A 21,779-nucleotide genomic window follows, 5' to 3' on the forward strand; every position below is an offset into this window, starting at 1 on the left:
AGTCAATAAATTAGATCCTCACTAAAGCAGCTATTGTCAGTCAAATGCAACACAGTGAACGGTGGAAAGGGAGGTGGATGCAACAGGCTCTTTTTAAAAAATGGAACCATGCTGGTCATTCTAGGGCTAATCTGCTGGAGTGAGCCACCCCTTAATTCACTGATTGCTTGGCTGACGAGAACTTCATTGGGCCCTGTGCTTTCCAAGACTGCCACCCTCAGGACATATTTGAAATGGCTCACAAACTTCCTTAAATAATGCCTTTTAAAACATCTTCAAATTAGCTGCTACCCGAAAAAAGCCAATCCATCAGCCTTTCTGCAAGTCTGGCAGAAAACCTAAGATTAATGGTCAGGACAGTACCCTGGGTAGCCATACAGGCTCCTGTGTCCACAACATTCCAGGCTTACTTCTGCAGCATCAGCAGTTTAACCAATAGGCCAGCGATGCCTGCAGAACCAGCACCCAATTCCTACCGATTTTAAAAATCTGAGAACTTGGCAAGTCGGCCTTGTTGGATTGTGCATAAATTCACCCAGGATATCTGGTGACCGATGAATCTGAAACATTCCCTGTGAATAAAGCTTCTTTCCCAGTTGATTTTGATTTCTCCTTAAAAACCAAGCATTTTCCTTGGAACTTAGAAAATGACAACTTCTGAGGCACCATGGAGCTTATAAAAATTGAACTTCTGAAACAGGAGACCTTCATCCAACAACTCCTCCTCAGAGACAGGAGAGTCTAACTGCCATTTGCAAACTAACTACTTGCCTTGGGTTACTTGATGAGAACCATGAAGCCTCCCTTACTTCAGATGAATGCTATCCTGATATTTAGCAATGTCTGTAAGTTGTACTGGAGTTGTAGGTGGTCTGGGAGAGATGCATACCATCTCAATAAACCGGACCATATGCTGCAAAAAAGCTCACAGACTGTGCACATGAATCTAAAGGGCTGCACGAGGAAGCCCATGTGAGGCAGCAGTGGGAGGAAGAGAAGAAGGGTGTCGGTTTTAGGGGTAATAGCAGAAAATGACTAAATTAGGATAATTTGGCATAAGCAGAAAGCATTATGGGTTAACGAATATAGACAGTACAGCATGCGTCAAAAACATTTCTTTGCAGAATAAACAGCCTGAGCAACATAAGACAGCTGGTGCAGAATTAACTGTATTCCTGCAGACAATAGACCCTTAGATAAGAATTGTATGACATGACTTTAGTAGTATATAAGTTTAAAATAGTTAAAAGTGAGGTTACCGTGAATACAGAAGTATAGTGGAAAAATGCTAAACAGAGCAACCTTGAAGAGATAACGGATGAGGCCTACTGCCTTTATTACAGATCTGGACAAAATCAATTTCAACCATTTTTCCAGACAAAGTAGGTGTGTTATAGAAGCGGGTATTAAAAAAGTGAGAGTACACTGATGTAAGGTGGTCAGCTGGAACTGAAGACACTGATATTCAAGCTCAAGGCGTCCAAGGTTCCATCCAGTAGGCTGGCGACATGCAGGAATGCAGATATGTTTCACTTGCGTGTGCACTATGATTGATGTATCGATATATGATACGGTAGAACACAGAAAATCAGCTAATCTTATATTTCTTAATAAAGTATTAAAGTTGCCTATCAATTAATAAGATTCGCCAGAGTAGCTAAATTCTGACAAAGAACTCCTCAACCAACAACTTTCTGCTTCTCTGGCAAGCAGAATACTATTTTTTGGGTTGGTTCTGTGATTTCAACCACATCCTGCCGAAGCTTACTGTCCAAGACCTGGACTAATGCCACTTCTACAGCCAAATCCTATGAGACCTCTGCGCTCCTCCAATTCTGGCTTCCTGCACATCCCCAATTTTCATTGCTCCATCATTGGAGGCCGTGCCTTCAGCTGCCTAGACCCTAAGCTTTGGGATTCTCTCCCTAAACCCCTCTCCACCTTTAAGACGCTCTTTAAAACCTTTGACCAAGCTTTTGGTCACCTGTCCTGATATCTCCTTATGTGGCTCGTGTCAAATTTTGTATGGTAAAGTTCCTGTCAAGCGACTTGGGAAGTTTTACTACGTTAAAGGTGCTATATAAATGCAAACTGTTGTTGTTGTAAATGAATTTGGACTGGTAGGCAAAGGAGCCAACCAGAGTCGTTCAGGACATCTCTGCAAATACATTTTGAGAATTCTTAATCCATGCAGAAGGCAGATTATCTGGGCAGGGCTCATGCTTAGACCTCAGAGATAAAAGGACAGTAATCTAACACAGTACACATCTCAGTCCTCAAAATCAACTACATAGTATTATTGTTTACTTGACAACTGAACACAAGGATAAACAGCAAATAAATTCTGTGCAAGGTACACATACAATGCATTAATAGGATATTTTAAAAAACTCAGCAAGTGGCTCTTGTTAAAAGATAGATATTAAAATGAGATTTTATTTTATTAATATTTTGCAAGTTACTTTTTAAAAAAATACTGAAAGATGTAAAGACAACGTGTGGCGTCAGCCTACAATTAGATATCTCTGTTAAATTTTGATGCTGATGGTATTGGAGAAAGGCCAGTTACCTCTAATGTTTTCCTGTCAGAGAAAAGATATCCAAGGCTATTTTCTCACCCATTGAGAAGACCTCAGAGCATATTTCAGAACACTGCTTTACTAGATATTAGAAGGAGGTGTCATGGATCATAAGTTCCACTGCCAGGACCACCTGATATTGAGGGAAGTACATTTACAGTTTGGCTCATAAAACTTTTATGCTCTGTGACAAAGACTCAACTTTCATTATCTTATAGGTCACTAACACAGTGTTGTGGTTGAGGTTCTTGTCATCTGGACTGGTACCTTATAGACTCTGTCTTCTCTAAAGACAGTTGATATGGTTGATCCCAACAAATGATTCAGATGGTACTGACTATCAGGAGTTAATCAGAAATTCACCAAAGACAGCCGAATAGGAATAAAAGCCACCCTTACATCCTGGATACATGTCCTGACATTCAGGAAAAACTTTGGTCAGAGGCCACAACAATATACTGGCAGTTGCCAATAAGACTGCCATGCCAACATCTGGCATGTCGTGTTACGTGAAAACAAGCTTTTCCAATTTTGTCCAGTATACCAACCATCACAGAGACTTTTCTGGAGTTCACAAGATAATTATGGATGAGGAAGGCTCTGCAGCCCATCTTAGTTCATCCATTCAAAGAGAATCCCCCCCCCCCACTCTATCTAATTGTTTCTTAAATGGTTCCAGAGTTTTTGCCTCCACTGCTCTATCTGGACTTTATTCCACACATTGATCACTCTTTTTTCCAGTTTATGTATAGCACTGCATACTTTTCTGCATTAAGTTTCATTTGACATTGGTCTGGTATTTACATATTTTGTCCAACTCATTTTGTAACTACTGAGCTGCTTTCTCTACCCCTCCTAGTTTGCTTTCGTCTGAAAATTTGATCACATTGCATTGAGTTTCTGAATCCAGCTCATTTATGTAAATTAGAAACAGTATTGGTCTGTGTTAAGCTCTGAGGCATCCCACTCAGTCAAAACTCCTCTAATGAGTACTTGTTGTTTTCTACCCTTCAGTCAGTTTCTTTTCTATTCCCAGACTTTACCCTGAATCCCCACTACTTTGAGGTTGATTAATAGCTTTTCATGTGGAACCAAAGCCTTTTGGAAGTCAAAGTACATCACAACATAGGGCTTACTACAGTCCTCATGGATTATCACTTCCACATTCAGGAGCTTGATCAAGCAGGATCTTCCCTTTATGAATCCATGCTGACTGCAGTTAACCAGATTATTGTTGTACCAATAATTCTCAAGTTTACTCCTGATTTGACAGAACTTCTCATCGCCGGAACTGACCAATAGGTCCCAGAATGTAGCCTGGATGGTGGTGAGAAAGGCCCTCCCGATGTGGTCCTTCTAACACGCATGGAGCCACAGCGCCACCGCGAGCTGCCCTTGAGCCTGTGGCAGGGACGAGGCCATTTTCCCCTCCTGATGGGCTGCCCCTATGCGCAGAGGGTGTGGAGAGAGATGCGTGGTATCAGTCCCACATCATCACAAACAGTTCGGTAACACAGGACCCTGTGCTATACGGACTGTTCCCCAGGACGCACACTGAGACAGATATCACCTGCAGCTGGAAGATCATCAACTCGGTGAAGGAGGCCCTTTGGTCCGCCCGAAACATATTGGTCTTCCCGCTGAAGCAGCTGTCCATGACCGAATGTTGCCGACTGGCACACTCCAAGGTTCAGGAGTACATGCTGCGGGACGACTGAGGTAAGGTGCGACCTACGCAAAGGCTCAATGGGGAAAGGCCATCGTTTAGAGCCCTCCCGCCATTGTATACCGAGGGGCTGGAATCAGGGAAAACCCCCTCGGGCAGAATGTGAAATGAAAAATGAATGTAACACAATGTACTATATCTATAACCTGTAATGACTGTAATGCAATGGGGCACCCTAGGGTGCCATGAACTATATGTACAATGTATGGTGCGTAACTGTATTGATTGTACCGGAACCATTGAATTGTAGTGTACGTACCTTTGCAAATTGTATGACCTGTATTGCACTGTTTGAAGCATGACTTGAATTGCATTTTATGTACCTTTACAAATTTTATGAATGAAGTATATCTTGAAATTCAAAAAAACTCCTGATAATCAATTCTATTATTTTACATGAAATGGAAGTAAGGGTTTGTAGTTAGTTGCCAGTGACTGTTTTGTCACACTTTTAAATATGGGTACCACATTAGCCTACATCTATTGGTACCGCCCCAGTGTCCAATGATCCCCCCCACTCCCACCCCCATTCCCCATAACTATGTCAGTGCCTCACAGATCTCCTCCCTAGTCTCTCTTAGCATGCTGCGATAAATATCCGCTATCCCTGGGATTTTATTTGTTTTGAGTCCATTTAGCCTGTCCAAGACTTCCATCTCATTTATAATTAAGTCATTGATTTTACTTGGGATATCTTTATCCCATGTGAATATTTGGAGGTCCTGAATATTTACTATTTTATGCATATCCTCATGTACAAACCCATTTTATCTTTTATGGTTTTCATCTCTTCTCTGACTGCCTTTTTGCTGTTGTGGTACTAAAATAATTTTTTTACTACTGTGCTTCTATGCTTCTTTCCAGATCTTCCTTTGCCTTTCTGATCAGCCTTTTAATTTATTTTGGCACTTTCTTGTATTCATCCCAATGAGCCCTTTCCCTTTTCTTCCTGCAGGATTCGCATAGGCCATTTTTCCTCTTTAAGTCACTTTTAATTTGTTTGTTAATCCATTTAGAGTCACATTTGCATGGTCTGAGCTTGCAAGTTTTGGGAATGTATCTTTCCTGCATGCTCAACACTGTACCTTTAAAAGGTGTTTCATTTGTCATTTACTGAAGCACTGTTGAACAATCTCCCCCAATCTATTTGCTTTAATTGTTTCCTCATTTCATAAGAACATAAGAAATAAGAGGAGTAGGCCAGATGGCCCCTTGAGCCTGCTCAATCATTCAATAAGATCATGGCTGATCTTCGAACCCAACTCCACTTTCCCCGCCCGATCCCTATATCCCTTAATTCCCTTAGATTCCAAAAATCTATCAATCTCAGTCTTGAATATACTCAACGACTCAGCACCCACAGCCCTCTGGGGTAGAGAATTCCAAAGATTCACAACCCTCTGAGTGAAGAACTTCCTCCTCATCTCAGTCTTAAATGTCCGACCCCTTATCCGGAGACTATGCTCCTTAGTTCTAGACTTTCCAGCCAGGGGAAACAGCCTCACAGTATCTACCCTGTTTCGCCCCCTCAGAATCTTATATGTTTCAATGAGATCACCTCTCATTCTTCTAAACTCCAGAGTTTAGGCCCATTCTACTTAATCTCTCCTCATAGGACAAACCTCTCATCCCACGAATCAATCTAGTGAACCTTTGTTCTAAGAGCTCTAAGGCAAGTATATCCTTCCTTAGATAAGGAAACCAAAACTGTTATACAGTACTCCAGATATGATCTCACGAAGGCCCTATACAATTGTAGCAAGACTTCCTTACTCTTGTACTCCAGCCCCCTTGCAATAAAGGCCAACATACCATTTGCCTTCCTTATTGCTTGCTGTACCTGCATGTTAACCTTCTGTGTTTCGTGTATGAGGACACCCAAATCTCTCTGAACACCAACATTTAAATAGTTTCTCACCATTCAAAAAATATTCTGTTTTTCTATTCTTCCTACCAAAGTGAATAACCTCACATTTCCCCACAATATACATCTGCCACCTTCTTGCCCACTCACTTAGCCTGTCTATATCCCTTTGCAGACTCACTGTGTCCTCCTCACAACTTACTTTCCCACCTACCTTTGTATCATCAGCAAACCTGGATACATTAAACTCGGTCCCTTCATCTAAGTCATTACTATAGATTGTAAATAGCTGAGGCCCAATCATTGATCCTTGTGGCACCCCACTAGTTACAGACTGCCAACCTGAAGATGACCCGGTTATTCCTACACTCAGTTTTCTGTCCGTTAAGCAATCCTCTATCCGTGCTAATATATTACCCCCCCAACCCCATGAGCCCTTATCTTGTGTAATAACCTTTAATATGGCACCTTATCGATTGCCTTTTGAAAATATTTTGAAAAATTCCATCAAACTTAGCCCTTTTAAAGCTCTGTACCTGACTCCTCACGTTATGGGCCCGATAATAGGAGGGAGGCGGGTTGGCAGCGGGGGGTCGACTGGGCGCGTGGGTAACGCACCCAGTGAAATCGGGGTGCTCCACACGCGATCGCAGCCTAATTGAAGGTACTTACATGAGCTTCCGGGTTTCCCATTCTAGACCTGCGCAGCGGGCGCACTGCGCACCCGCATCACAGGCAGTCAGCAGGAGGAGCCCCATTTAAAGGGGCAGTCCTCCAATGCTCCTCCTGCAGCAAACAACCAAATTGGCAGCATGGAGCAGCCCAGAGGCATGGCTGCTCCAAGGTTCTCTGACTCCTCACTCCAGGTACTGCTTGATGGGGTCAGGAGGAGGAGGGAAACATTTTTCCCAGCGGATGGGAGGAAGTGGCCTGCCTCTGCCACCAAGAAGGTCTGGCTCGAGGTGGCAGAGGAGGTCACCAGCAGCAGTAACATCTCCCGAACCTGGGTCCAGTGCAGGAAGTGCTTTAATGACCTAACCAGGTCAGCCAAAATGAGTATACTTACGCATTCTCCCACACTCCGTCTTCCACATCACCTCCACCACCACACAACTCCTTCTGCACTGCCACCACAATGCTCTCGCATCACTCCTCACATCCACTCAACCATCATCCTCATCTTGACTGCACTTACTCTCACAGCCCCAGTTCCCATTCGAACACTACCACGCAACCCAATCTTCATACAATCTCATGGCTATGTCTCACACGCACCCTCCCATGCATCTCCCTCACGGTCACCTCCACCTACACCAATGCATGCAGCAGGTCACTATGCAACCATCACTCAATCACGCCTCTCTGTGTTTTGCTTTGATAGGAGAGGAGAGGAGATGCCAGAAGGCCCAGGAGAGGGATGATGGCGAAAGGAGACATGGAAGTGGGGACGCCACTCAAAGCTCTTCCACGTCTCACCCGTTGCCCCCCCTCAACCAGTACCCGCAGTGCTGCCTCCTCTCCAGGTGCAGGTGGAGCAGTCTTTGGAGGGGTCCTCACGGGCACCGAAACCCAGAGGGCATCCGCGCAAAGCATCTAATCGGTCAGGGCATGGGCAAGAGCAACCTGCCACTATCTCTGCTGCAGCCACAGGGGAAGCACCACATAGGAGTAGTAGGAAGCGTAAGCCAAAGGTTTTGTGAGCACAAAGGGGATGCACAAGGGTGTTTGATGCTTTGTCATGTTTTTTATTTATATTTGTTTTCTTTCACATTCACAATAAATATTATCACCACCACGACTGCCACGTCTTGCCCATTCTTGACTGGCTTGTGCAATAAGTCCTTTTCATGAGGTTCACCATGAACACCCACACTTGATGCCACCCCTTGGGTCATTCTACAGTGGGTGTAGGTGTAGTTGCACCATTGTTTTGTGCAGGGGGCGGGGGAGGGGGCTGGTGTGGTCGCTCCTCTGTCCAGGTGATGAGGAATGGACTCTTCACACTGTCTGATGTTAGGAGAACTGTTCACATATCAGTGACTCCCTGGCCTCACGAGCAGCCAGGTAAGCCGCTGTTCTGCCCATGGGTTGCTCCTCCTCCTCATACTCCTCCTCCTCCTCAATATGGGTGGCAGATGTGGATGGGGCCTCCTCCAGCGGCACCCCTCTCTGTTGTGCCATGTTGTGCAGGGCACAACAGACGACTATAATGCGTCCCACTCTGTGTGGCACGTATTGAAGCGCTCCCCAGAATGATCAAGGCACCTGAAGCGCATCTTGAGCAGCCCTATAGCATGCTCAATTGTAGACCTGGTAGCGATGTGGCTGTCATTGTATCGAAGCTGTGGCTCAGTGGTAGGGTTCCTCAGAGGTGTCATAAGCCACGTGTGCAGGGGGTATCCCTTGTCCCCAAGGAGCCAGCCCTTGTGGGTGTTGGGTGAATGGAAGAGGGGCGGGACGTTGGACTCCGAGGATGAAGGAATCGTGGCAGCTGCCAGGGTATCTGGCGCACTCGTGAAGGAATCTCTTGCGGTGGTCGCAGATGAGCTGAGTGTTCACGGAGCGATAGCACTTCCTGTTGATGAACAATCCTGGCTTGGATGGAGGTGCGCGTATTGCTATATGGGTGCAATCGATTACACCCTGCACCCGTGGGAAGCCAACCACAGCGTGGAATCCCACTGCCCTCTCCATCTGGCTGAGGTCATCCATGGGGAAGTTGATATTGTGCGAGGCCCTGCAGAACAAGCTGTCGGTGACCTGCCTTATGCACTTTTGTGCAGACGACTGAGACACCCCGGTGATGTCCCCGGTGGCACACTGGAAGGATCCGGAGGAGAAGTAGTTGAGGGCAGTGGTGACTTTGACAACGACAGGTAAGAAGATGCTGCTCGGTCCATCCGGGAGCAGCTCATCATTAAGGAGGCTGCAGATATCCACGACTATCTGGCGACTGACTCTGAGCCTCCGTATGTACTGCTCCTCAGAGGTGTCCAGGAAGCTGAGCCTCGGTCTGTTGACCCTGTGGCGAGGGTAGTGCCTTCTGCGACGCATCTCTCTCTGCAGTTGCCCTCCCTCCTGCTGTGCAGGTGGATGTGTCACAGCACTGTGTTGTGGAGCTCTATGTGTCAGAGGTAGACGGCGCGGCCGGCGAGGCTGGTGATGCTGTTCGTCCTCCGAGGAGGTCATGACTGCATCTATGGTGGCCCCCATCCGCAAGATGTACGTTTGAGAGGGTCCGAAAGGTAGGTAAATGTGTCTGCACATCGGTTGAGGTTCCAAGTTGGTGAATTTTAGTGTTAGGAGGAGGGTGTCCAAAGTGACAGAGTGGCCTCCTGCAACGAGTAAAGGTCTCCCCCCACTACCTGTCAAATGGACCTTTGCAGGTCCCACAGGCTGGTGGCTGCAACTCATCTATTTCAACTGGGAGTGTTTCCACCAGTACAGGAAACACGTTCAGTTGAGATGAAAATCCCACCCCTCCTAAAATATCCTCCCAATCAGGTCTGCTAACAACCTGAAGTACCAAAATAATTGGTTTAATTGGGATCCCGCCGGCTTTAATTGCGGGTGGGAGTCCCGCATGCGGGGGCTGCGCGCGCATCTAAGCGCGCCATTGGGGAACCCGGAAGTGGGCGGGTTGGAGCCGGGCTCCATACCCGCCACGGGAATCCCCAATTTTCGGAGCCCCCCCCCCGCCCCGCCACGAATGCACCCGCTCGGATATCTGAAAATCGAGCCCAATAACTCTGTGGTTACTGTCTCCAGAGGTCCTACAACATCCATATCCTGCATATTTTCTGGGTTATTAATGAACATCAGGTCAAGAGGAGCATTGCCTCTCATTTACTTCAATTCTTTTGGTGAACTCCTGTTTCCACAAATACTGGAAGTATATCAGAAAGCAAAACTTTGTATCTTCTACCTTTGAATTTTGAGCCATTCCTCTTATATTTGGCTTTTAAGGTTTGGTATCTTCTTTGGGCATAATATTCTGAACTTTGTAAATGTGGAAATAGAAATTCAAATTATACAATCTCATACCTGAATCCAGAGAGAGGGTTCAAGTCTTAAGAAAAACTTAAAAGGAACAGACATCCCTAAGATTTTCTCAACTGAAATGGGCACTTTACCCCAATTATATATTTGGAGTACGGTGCATAAAAGAGAACTCAGCCCATTTGGCATTTGGTAAATTGCTTTTCTAAGTCACTATTTTCCCAAGAATTTTTCTTAACATTAACTTTAGAACATCACACTTTTACAAGTCAAACAAAGAAATGATTGTATTACCTGATCCTCACACACGATACCTCTGTGCATCACATGATAAAAGTGCACTAAGAAATCAGAGTTTGGCAAGACATCTTGGCGCTTAGTCATAATGTCACAGATTAGCTTATATGCCTGTAGTTTTCCATCCTTGTATTCATTGGGCAGAGTTGTTGCCTAAAAAAATTTACAGCAATATAATTAAACTGCCAGAGATTCTGATGAGCTTAGACTGAATTTCTAATCAAATTTACAAAATAGATGCAGTAAGTTTTCATCTACTTCAGACTTAGGTCCATTTTATTTTACATTTCTGTAAATTGTAACATGGCCAAATGTATATATAACCATGTGGAATTTATTCATTTTTCTGCAGAACTAAAATGATAAGATAGCATCAGTTGTCACCTAAGCCAAATGAAATATTGCAAAAACAAAAGTAAAATGAAGGAAATTTTCCAAATTGATATTAGATCAATGTCCGGTATCTGCCTGAAAAAAGTATTTTCTTTAAATTTTCATTTGACTTAATGGAATTAGAAAACAATACAAAATAATGAAATTGTTCTTCGTTCACCATATATCTGAATAAATCAAAATATGTAATCCTGTTGTCATTGTCCTCAAGTCTCCAAACTACTGATGTAACTGCCCATTAATATCTTCTATGAATAAAGTATCTGTTGTTTCTTCCATCCTCAACCTTACCAAAATGTTTGCTTAACTTTAAGTTCACAGTTCTAATGAAACTTTGACCAGTCTTTTCTCTTTACAGAGGCTGACAGATATGTTGTGTACTTCCAGCATTTTCTGTTTTTTTTGTTTCAGATTTCCACATTTGCATTAGTTATTTATATAACTAATAAGAGTTGTTCTCGTTTACCTTAAATAACCAGGACACAAACATACGAAGAGGTGGAATCAGAATCGGAGATTGTGGTGAAGTCTGATTGTCTAGACTGATACCCAGGTTGTCTCTAATCTAAAATGAAAAAAACACAAAGATTGATCTTATTAGTCTCCTGTGAAAAGGAGCTAATGACAGAAGAAACAATAAAGTATCGTCCAACTGTTAAATCAGCCAACTCCGTTTACTGAAATCATGAAAAATGCACAAACAATGTATAATCTTAAATTCTGGCTCCTGTGAAGATTCCCAATGAGAAAAACTATCTAATAATTGAAGGTGTATTGCTTTGTGGCCTTCTCTAATTCTTATTTTTTGACCTTTGACTTCAAAACAGTAAATTCAGGTGAAATTCACAGCCCTGGTGCTTCAACTGGGGTATTTTATAGTTGTAGTACCACACTAAAAAACTGCTGTACAGAAATGAAGTATATTTTTTATGTACATCAGCTGAGGTGTTTCAAAAGATTTTTGTGTACTTGTAATAAGGACACGGGATTGTGGGAAAATGTCATATTAATTCAGTACTTTACTGACAGTGAGGCTAATACAGCCATGTGACTTTAATAATATATCTCCCCAAAAACTTTTTTGAGGGGGTGGGAGGGTGAGCTGGAATAAACTGATCATAAAACTAGAAATAGACTACAGTAATAAATAAATGCCCATAATCACCTGCTATTATTCAAAAGCAAAATTTAAGCTGAAAAGCTAGTTAATCACAATCACAAATACAAATACGAAGAAAGACGTGAAAAGTTGGGTATTTTTTCATTAGAACAACGCTGATTATGAGTTGATATGATAGAAGTGTTTAAAATAACGAAAGGATCGAACCGGGTAGAAGTAGACTATTTCCAGCAGTTGAGGGATCAAAAACGAGGATGGATACTAAGGAGCTTTTTCCCTTCGTTGAGGGTTCTATAACAAGGGGGCACAGATTCAAGGTAAAAGGCGGGAGGTTTAGAGGGGATTTGAGATAGAACTTTTTCACCCAGAGGGTGGTTGGGGTCTGGAACTCACTGCCTGAGAGGGTTGTGGAGGCAGGAACCCTCACAACATTCAAGAAGCATTTGGATGAGCACTTGAAATGCCATAGCATACAAGGCTACGGACCAAATGCTGGAATATGGGATTAGATTAGACTGGGCTTGATGGCCGGCGCGGACACGATGGGCCGAAGGGCCTCTATCCGTGCTGTATAACTCTATGACTCTATGCCTTCCGGGTTTCCCAGCCGTTAAACCTCTCCCGCCACCTCCCCCCACCCGGCAAATATGGGGGCCCTAGTGTTTCATACAGTTTTTTTAAACCAGCCACTTATACCTTCAAATATGTTTAGACACTAAACTTAGAGTGTTTAATAAATGCTGAGAAAATAATAACTATTTATTAGACAAAAGCTTAGCATCCACTAGAATTTCAACTTTTTTAATGTTCACGACACTGAACCAAAACTGTTTTTAAAAGACTTGATCCAATTAGTCACCTGTTCAATGAAACCTTCCATGTTTATGTTTATCAGCATATTAATCGGACCAACATTTCACAAAGTGTTTTGAATTTTGCCTTTGTCTTATTTCACTTTCAAAAAAAGTATTGATAGAATTGTTATTTTGTTCCTCTATTCAATTCACACAAGTTTACAGTGATGCAATTCAGGTGAAAATGCAAAAAAATTAGTCCAGACCCACTGCATAAGTATATGGCATTCAAGAAGCATTTTATTCAAATCTAAATATAGATTAAATGGATGACATTGTATCTTCAAACTTAAAAGTCCAATTAATACACATAAATACTAATGCTACAAAATAAGTTATTAAATAGTCCATTGTGTTTAGTGTTTAAACATATTTGATGAGGTAAGTGGCTGGTCAAAAAATGTGTTAAATACTAGGTGGTTGGGATGAAATTTGAGAAGTTTTGAGACTGTGTTTGATTATGTGGTAAGGAGATAATTATCATTTTATCCTGCTACCCAGCTCCCTGTTTACCAATTACGAATGTGTGATACATAGAAATACAAATGCTACAAAATACGCAAGTTGTCTACTTTATAACAGAGAAACTTAGAAAAACTAATATTACACAATCAGAATACCTTAGCTAATTTGTGCCAGAGGTCATATAGATATTCGAAGACCAGGGCATGGATTTTAGGGCAACGTATGCAGTTGACATCTCCCAAAATGCCCAAAATTCTTCTCCATAGCACAGCAGCTGCATCAGCATGCCAACCAGTGAGGTTTCCTCCAGCAATGATACTGCACTCATCTGCAAGGTATTCACTACTATCTGTAGATTAAAATAAAGATATATCAGAGCATAGTTTATGCTACTTCAATTGTTTGGCCATGATATATTCTGTAATTCTTGCACAGCAATCATACAAGCCCCCGGTGCTTACATTAATTATTAGTTAATTCAGAACACTGTAGCAATTTTTTCCAGGTTAATCCGATTTAGAGGAATCATAGTTCAACAAGCAAAGACAATATATTTGTTCTGTGCTGATGTGCTGTAAGACACTACTAATATGCTGTTAAACACTGAATCATAGAAGTTAAATACCTCACCCTTTCTAATACGTTTTAACTCCAAACTTTCGTAAATACAATGCGGAGAAAAGGGAATACTTATGAGACACAGACACAAACATGAAAATGCATCATGCTTTGTGCACGGCTTGAATTTCTCCCCTCTTAACTATAAATGTTCAAACAGAATGGTGTAATGAAACAGCACATTTTGATGTTTGGTTAGGAGAAATCATGACAGATTAAAACATGTAACAGTAGGATTTACATATCTATGATGACATTGAGAACTGAATTATCTTTGGACCTACCAAGTCTACATATACCTATTTTTTATGATTTGTTTCTTAGATAAGTTAAAACATTACTATTAAAAAATGTATGAAATGTACGTTACAAAAATTGTGATGTTATACCCTACACCTGAATTTGTCTAACAAGCCTTTTGAGACACCTTCTGAAAATCTATTTACACTACATCTACTATATTCCCTTTATCGAACCAGCACTTCTCCAAAAACACAGGTTTGGGAGGTGCTGTCTTCTACTCTTTTCAACATTGGTGGCATCCTGCACCATAAGTCTTGACTATTCAACTTGATTTCTCAGTGGAAAAAGAATGTTGAGGCTGGAATCCTTTCAGATTGATTTGAAATCAATTTCTAAGCTCTGTCTATATTGATTTCTGTGAGCAGGGTGATTTCATCTCTTTTATGAGAGACATGGGTGTCCAATTTTAATTGTGTGACTTTAGATAAGCAATGTGAGACTAGTTGGTCTGCAGTTCAAACTAGCAAACAGCAAGAATCCTCAGGAGGGGCAAGTGAAAATTCTCCACTACAACTGTCACATGCCAGTGTGGTTACATTGTTGCTGGCCTGATATTATAGATTAGTGTTGGAGAGAGTACAGAGGAGTTAGCAAACATTTGTATGACTCCTCAATCCATCCCTTAATCTAGTCATATTGCACCAGAACTGGGATTTTCCTTTTGATGTTGGTTTTCACAGTGTTGAAATCAAAACGAATTGACATTGCAGATGGTCAAGACCATCATAGTGATGATCCCATTGCACTGCATCAATGCTTCAGCCCCACCACCCCTTAAACAGTCATCCATGCCGTTAGCATATGCACATTTGACTTCTCTAATGCTCCCAAGCTTTAACCTACACACATTCCAACTCATCCAAGTCTGCTGTTGTCATCTTATCCCATACTAAGTCCCGCTTGCCTACTATCACATCTTCTTCTACCTACACCAACACCCTGTCTCGCTCACATTCATTTCAAAATCCTGGCCTTCCTTTATAAATCTCTCTATGGTCTGACTGTTTCAACTCTGGTGTTGTCCCTTTCTCTCTACTTCACCATTGGTAGCATTGTCTTCCTAAACCCCTCCAATTTGCTGCATCTCTCTTTACATTCTGAAGCCTCTTCAAATCCTATTTCTTCGACTACGCCTTTGGTCATCTCCCCAACTCTCCTGGCTCCCATTCCCCCCTTTTCGGGACATCTTGCAATGTTAAATGTGATAGATAAGTGCAAGTTGTTGCACACATGAACAGGTAATTTAGTTCACCTTCTGTTGTTTGTGAACACATTAGTCTTTCAGTTCTTCGCAGACAGATGGAAATGCCATCTCGCTTCCTGTGGAAGCAGCAATTATGAAGGATGGTTCAATTAAAGAGCATTATTTATTTGTTCCAAAACCCTTAGCTGCAGTTCATCTCAGGCCACAATTATTTGTGTATGGTCTTCCTTTCTGAATTACTGAGAACGAGGTAGATCAGGTCATTATAGTTATGGTGTTTTCATTTGATCTGTTGATCTGATCCAGGACTGGACAGTGGTATTGGAGTTCTGGAACACTCTGTACTTCCCCTCGAATCTCTTTAAACTGAAGCGGGACTACCCCAGCAGCACCTTTCCCTTCTCCGTTTAATTTTCAGATTTTCATCCTCTCACGGTGCACTTGTCTGCCCCAAAAACACGTTCCCTCTTATTTGACTTGATTGTTTGGAGTTCTGATAAACACGCCCGAGACATTTCCTAATGTGAATTCCATGATTTGCTATATTGGCCTCAAATACGACTGCCAATATCTGGCCTGAATGGCCTCTATTGGTTTTCCTCTGCTTAGTCCTGCTCGAAGGTCTCAATACAATAACTATTTTAGTTTTTGAGGACTTTCCATTTTACTGTGGATTGGCTTAGCCTTGATCCAACATTAAAAACTTGTAAATTTGGCTGCCCTGCTGTATGTAGTGTGACGATTTTCCTTCTTTAATTTTTCTCAATTTTATTTTTTGCCTAGGGATAGGGTACATCCCGTGTGCATTGTAGCTACTGTCAAATAATTAATGAATTTCAAAAAAATTTAAGAGAAAAATGGTTACACTTTACAATTCCGGCCCCCATACTAAGCTGGGCATTAAAAAAAATACCTACTACTACACCATTAGTGTAGACTTCAATAGGGACAACAAAGTTAGGCCTGAGATACATTCTTGGCTAGGCTAGATATGGAAAATATGTCTGTGTAATGTCCGTATATATACACATTGAACTGTACATTACATGCATTGATCTCAACAAAAGGAATGATGTTGCACTAAATAAATGAAGTATTTTTTTCATTTCCAAAAAATAAACATTGCATAAAAGTGCTGAATTTTTACAGGAGTGCTGACATTTGGATTCTAAGATATCAATATTATTGTTTCTACCTTCCAAGAAGCCAAATTGCATTTAGGGTGAAATTTATGCAACATAAGATTTTGAAACAGGATTTATAAAGACTACCTTTGGGGTTGTATTCTCTGGAGTTTCGAAGGTTAAGGGGTGATCTGATCGAAGTTTATAAGATATTAAGGGGAATAGAGAAAAGAGAAGACTGAGAGGTGACCTGATGGAGGTCTTTAATATTATGAAGAGGTTTGATAAGGTGTTCGTAGCAAAGATGTTTCCACTTGTGAGGGAGTCCAAAATTAGGGGCCATAAATATAAGATAGTCACTAATAAATCCAATAAGGAATTCGGGAGAAACTTCTTTACCCAGAGAGTGGTGAGAATGCGGAGCTTGCTACCACATAAAGTGGTTTAGGCGATTTAGCAAAGATTAATTAAAGGGGAAGCTAGATAAGTACATGAGGGAAAAAGGAATAGAAGGATATGTTGATATGATTATAAGATATTAAGAGGAACAGATAGGGTGGATAGAGAGAAACTATTTCCGCTGGTTGGGGATTCTAGGAGTAGGGGGCACAGTCTAAAAATTAGAGCCAGACTTTTCAGGAGTGAGATTAGAAAACATTTCTACACACAAAGGGTGGTAGAAGTTTGGAACTCTCTTCTGCAAACGTCAGTTGATACTAGCTCAATTGCTAAATTTAAATCTGAGATAGATAGCTTTTTGGCAACCAAAGGTATTAAGGGATATGGGCCAAAGGCAGGTATATGGAGTTAGATCACAGATCAGCCATGATCTTATCAAATGGCAGAGCAGGCACGAGGGGCTGAATGGCCTACTCATGTTCCTATGTTCCTACCGCCACCAACAACTTATACAGATCAAGCTAAAAAAAACTCTGACATGGTGAATGACACATATCCGTAATGACTTGCATCTTTTATAACATACAACATATAGTGGTAGATTTTCGTTTTCATCAGCTGGGCAGTAATTTGGCGGAGCAGATCGCCCGCACTTTGTGGAACCTCTACTGATTTCAACAGAATGAAAATCTGTCAGGTTCTATAAAAGACGGGTAATCGGCTCGGCCAGTTGAAAATCGACCCCATAGCTTATGAAAATTGAAACGTGCTTCCTTCAAGTGTCAACTGGTCTTTGAAAAATTAAATATTGCATCTATCCAATGGAAATTCTGATCAACATTGTTCATAGAAATAAGAATTTTAAGAAAAGTAAAATTGATTTTGATGATACCAGACATCAGCAGCTTCAAAGAGTGTCTGAGTTTCAAATAGGGTTTTTACATTTGAATCTAGCATCCCCTACTGGATATTTTCTGCTACATCAAAATCAGTGTTTCAGTTATATATATTTTCAGGTAGATTACAAACTAAAATATAAAGCAGTTTTCACACAAAGCCTTGATTTAAACCATCAGCATTGGGTGAAATACAATTCTAAATATATTTATTCATGCACTGCAAATATGCAAAGTTTCATTGGTAAATAAAAACCTACCTTTTATGGATGCACAGAACATTGGCCAATTACATTTGATCAGATATTTTTCAACTATACTCTTATACCTCCCCCCTGCCCAACACCCCCCAACACCCCCCCAACCCCCTGCCAAAAAATGGGCAGTTCAACCGGCAGATCCTATCAACCTGCCTTGGGAAGTTAAGCAAGATAGAAGTGACCCTCACCCACCTATCAAAAGCCAATTTTGTCTAGAAAGGACTGGTAATCTTTTATGATCAGGGAAAGGTTATTGAGTGATGACTGAATGTCAGGTCTTTCAGAAAGAGTGTTCCTTAGAGTTGCATTTCAAAGCCACCTGAACATTCAGGTCCTTCCGTTCCTGGGCATACAGGATGGCCTGCAGCAAAGCATAGAGGAACACTGGGCGGGCAAGATCCCATGCCCACAAGGAAGCCCACCCAACTGATGGAAGATTAGGCATCACTTAATTATTGCAGCATGAGCTTTGCGATCCTCTCCACCTGATTTCCCTCTATGCACTGTGCACAAGCACTCCAATATGCCCAGCTGCAGGAACAGGAAAATTTATCCCATTAACTTCTATTGGTGAACGTGTCCCATCTTGAAAGTGGCAACATCATACATTAATGATAAAAGTGGAGGAAAAGTCTTTTAAAACTGTGCAGGGATCAATATGCTGAACACACAAGCTGCACACTAATAAACATGAAGTCATATTTTTTCGTCTTTTTTACTTTTTGAACTACGTGAAAAGGAATCACGTATGAAACAAGTATTAAAGTTACTTGAAAGGCAGCCAGAATTAAACAACAGGCAGTTGAGCTGGCAGTAGTTAAGTTAATTTTGACTGTGAAACCCTCCAGTGAGGTTGTTTATTCCAAATACTCAAAATCCATTATATTTATATAACAGCAAACTGAGCTGAATCACTAAATTTGTTTTTCTGGTGATTTGATCCCAGTTTGCTGTTGTAAATAATGAGCAGTCAATGCTTCATTGACAAGCTGTAGGCCACTATTTCAAACTGTTTCAATCATATTTGCTACCACATTAACATGCCCATAACATGCACTGTTCTGTACAAATTACTGATTTCCCCTCCTCCCCCAATCTGTGGACATCTTGAAACTGACATTAAGATGTCTCTGGTATCAGCAAGTGATCAATATTGAAAGAATAATCTCAATGTTCAGTAGTTTTTTGTTTTCTTGTAGGTGATATGTTCAAATTGCAACATCAAGGTTATTAGAATCTGGTTTGCGATTTTCAAATGTAAATCACAAAGATAGTGATTTATTCTCATTACAAAGCAGAATAATGAGATAAGTTGTTTGCACAAAACATTTGTACCACATCCTTTCAGAAAGCAGAAAACTCAATGAACCAGCTAAATTACCCCCAACAAAGAGAGTTTAAAAAAAAATATGAATCAACCAAAAAAGTACCCAGATCCTCAGGAATTTGCAAGACAGACTGATGTAGTTTTTCATCCAGGAGCGGGGGAGAGTCCTTGGATTCAGGTTGCAAGGGGAAAGCTGGAAAAAGGGAGGGGAGTTGGGGCTGTGAGTAAGTTGCAGAGAGGGTAGGAAGGGCAGTATCAGAACCTAAGAAGGAACAGAAAAATATACATCATGGGTTTGTTTAAATGAATGCACCAAATTAATGTACCATCAGAATACTTTGTAAGCTCAAGGTAAGTATCTGCCTTCCTAAGGATGAAAAAACCTTTCCACAACACTCAGCCTCAGTTTGACGTACAACATTTTCTTCAGGACAAAGATACTTTTTCAGGTCCTCAACAAAACCTTATACAACATTAACCTAGAATCAAGCTTGTCATTTCCCCTCAAGTCAACAAAAACTTGCAAAGCCCTTTGATCTTTTCTAAACAAAATGATTATACATCAGCTGCAATTCACACAAATTTCAGTAACACACATCATTAATTAAATTTAAAATCAGAAGACATTTCAACAATAGTCAGATTTGAATGCTACACTGAGCACTTCTGAATAATTACATGTGTATAGTAAAAGGGTTAAACTATTGAAGTCACTTGTTGCCTCCTTTTGAAATGTGCTATTAACATAAGGAGCATGGAGTCATTTGAATTGTTTTTGTAGTATAAAGCAGGATGTTGCATAACGTTAATTTCTAGAAAGTGAAATTACAAGCATTATAAAATTGAAGAGTTGGATGATCAAGGTAATTTTAAAAGGTATTGTGCATAGAATAGAGGGAAGTTATGCATAAAACTGCGGTCTCTGGTCAGATCACAAGTGGAGTATTGTGTCCAGCTCTAGCCAACAAGACAGAAGGGAAACATTCGAACCCATAAAGGTGGTACGGAGAACAACAATGAGACTGACCCCTAGCTTCAGAGGAACAAATTAAGAGCAAGGCCACAAATTTCCAACTTTCACAAAAAACTAAAAAGGAATTACAGAACGCAATCTACAAAACATTTAAAAATCCTGGAAAATCTCAGAGACCCATGTATAACATAATTTGACTTATTTAAGGATCATAAACCAATGACACTAATCATAAATTTCCCACAAAAATTCCAGAACTCTTGCAATAAAGACAATATTTGACATTCAGTCACTGTAAACCAGTAGCCCTGGCCACGATAAAAAACTGAAGAAATTTCAGCTTTTCAGCCTTGAAAGGAGACAATTGAGAGGTGATCTTGTGGAAATATACAAGATAATGAAAGTTTAGAAGAGATAAATCCAGAATACTACTTCAATTAAACAGGGGAGGCACAGATTCAAACTACTATAAGGTAAATATAGGACTGATGTCAGGAAAGTTCTCTTCACAAAGAGTGATCAACACATTAAATTATCTTCTCAGTAGGATAATGAAGGAAAGAACTCAAATAGTTTAAGAAACAGTTGGGTTCCTTGATGGGTTGGAGGTTGGGAGGTGGGGGGGGAAGGGAAGAGAGGGGTCTGTAGGGTCTTTGTGTGGATGAGCCAAGATGAGTGAAAAGGCCTTCCTCATCTATATCTATCTTGTGGTCCATCATACTAACAAGTGGTAATTTTACATCCACAGTTCATATACATGCAGTTAAGTAACTTGAACATTTCCAATACATCTATTATGTTACCCTGTAAAGCAACATTCAATTTACTGCATGATTATTGTAAAAACCACAAAGTAAAATGTAATGTGTTCAATGCAATAAAATTAGTAAGATCTAATATTTAACCAGGCATCATTTGAAATCACCTGTCTCCATTTCAATTTATTCAGTCACACAACAGTACACATTCAATTTTATATCCGTTATTCTCTTAAATATCCTGGATAACAAATAATTTCAATAATTTTGTTATAATTAATAAACTATTTTAATGCAGTGATCCTACAAGTACAATATGTAATTTTATTTAGAAATAGTTGTATACGGCAGATTAGGCAAGCTGAAATGAATCTAAAAAAGAAAATAATTGAACATGGTCAAAATAATGGGAAAGCCTTTTTTGCTTAGTCAGAGGTCAGTTAGCGAATAAATGGGACTGTTGCAGGGTGACTGGGGCAGAATTATAGATGACATCAATGCCAAAAGGGTTGAGCAGATACTTTGTATCTTTTTAACTGTGTGAGGACTGGGTCTGCCCCTTGTACAGTAGATAAACCAAAACTCAAATGAGTTGCTTACATATCTCAAGGGAAATGGTG

The 21,779-nt window shown here is 40.9% G+C and overlaps 1 protein-coding gene across 5 annotated transcripts in view; it reads right to left on the bottom strand.

Annotated features, from left to right (window-relative positions):
- ralgapa2 (Ral GTPase activating protein catalytic subunit alpha 2) overlaps positions 1 to 21,779 on the bottom strand; it is a 483,733-nt gene that overhangs the window by 255,083 nt on the left and 206,871 nt on the right. For 3 of the 5 annotated variants that reach the window (XM_067989404.1, XM_067989402.1, XM_067989405.1), the window contains exons 21-24: positions 19,532 to 19,690; positions 13,453 to 13,646; positions 11,325 to 11,423; positions 10,463 to 10,618 (exon numbers count right to left, since the gene is read on the bottom strand). In XM_067989404.1, coding sequence (XP_067845505.1) covers positions 10,463 to 10,618; positions 11,325 to 11,423; positions 13,453 to 13,646; positions 19,532 to 19,690 — 608 coding nt within the window. The remainder of the gene's footprint in view (positions 1 to 10,462; positions 10,619 to 11,324; positions 11,424 to 13,452; positions 13,647 to 19,531; positions 19,691 to 21,779) is intronic. The other 2 variants (XM_067989407.1, XM_067989406.1) reach the window with 1 other exon arrangement.

Source organism: Heptranchias perlo, chromosome 8 (assembly GCF_035084215.1).
Source record: "Heptranchias perlo isolate sHepPer1 chromosome 8, sHepPer1.hap1, whole genome shotgun sequence".
NCBI lineage: Eukaryota > Metazoa > Chordata > Chondrichthyes > Hexanchiformes > Hexanchidae > Heptranchias > Heptranchias perlo.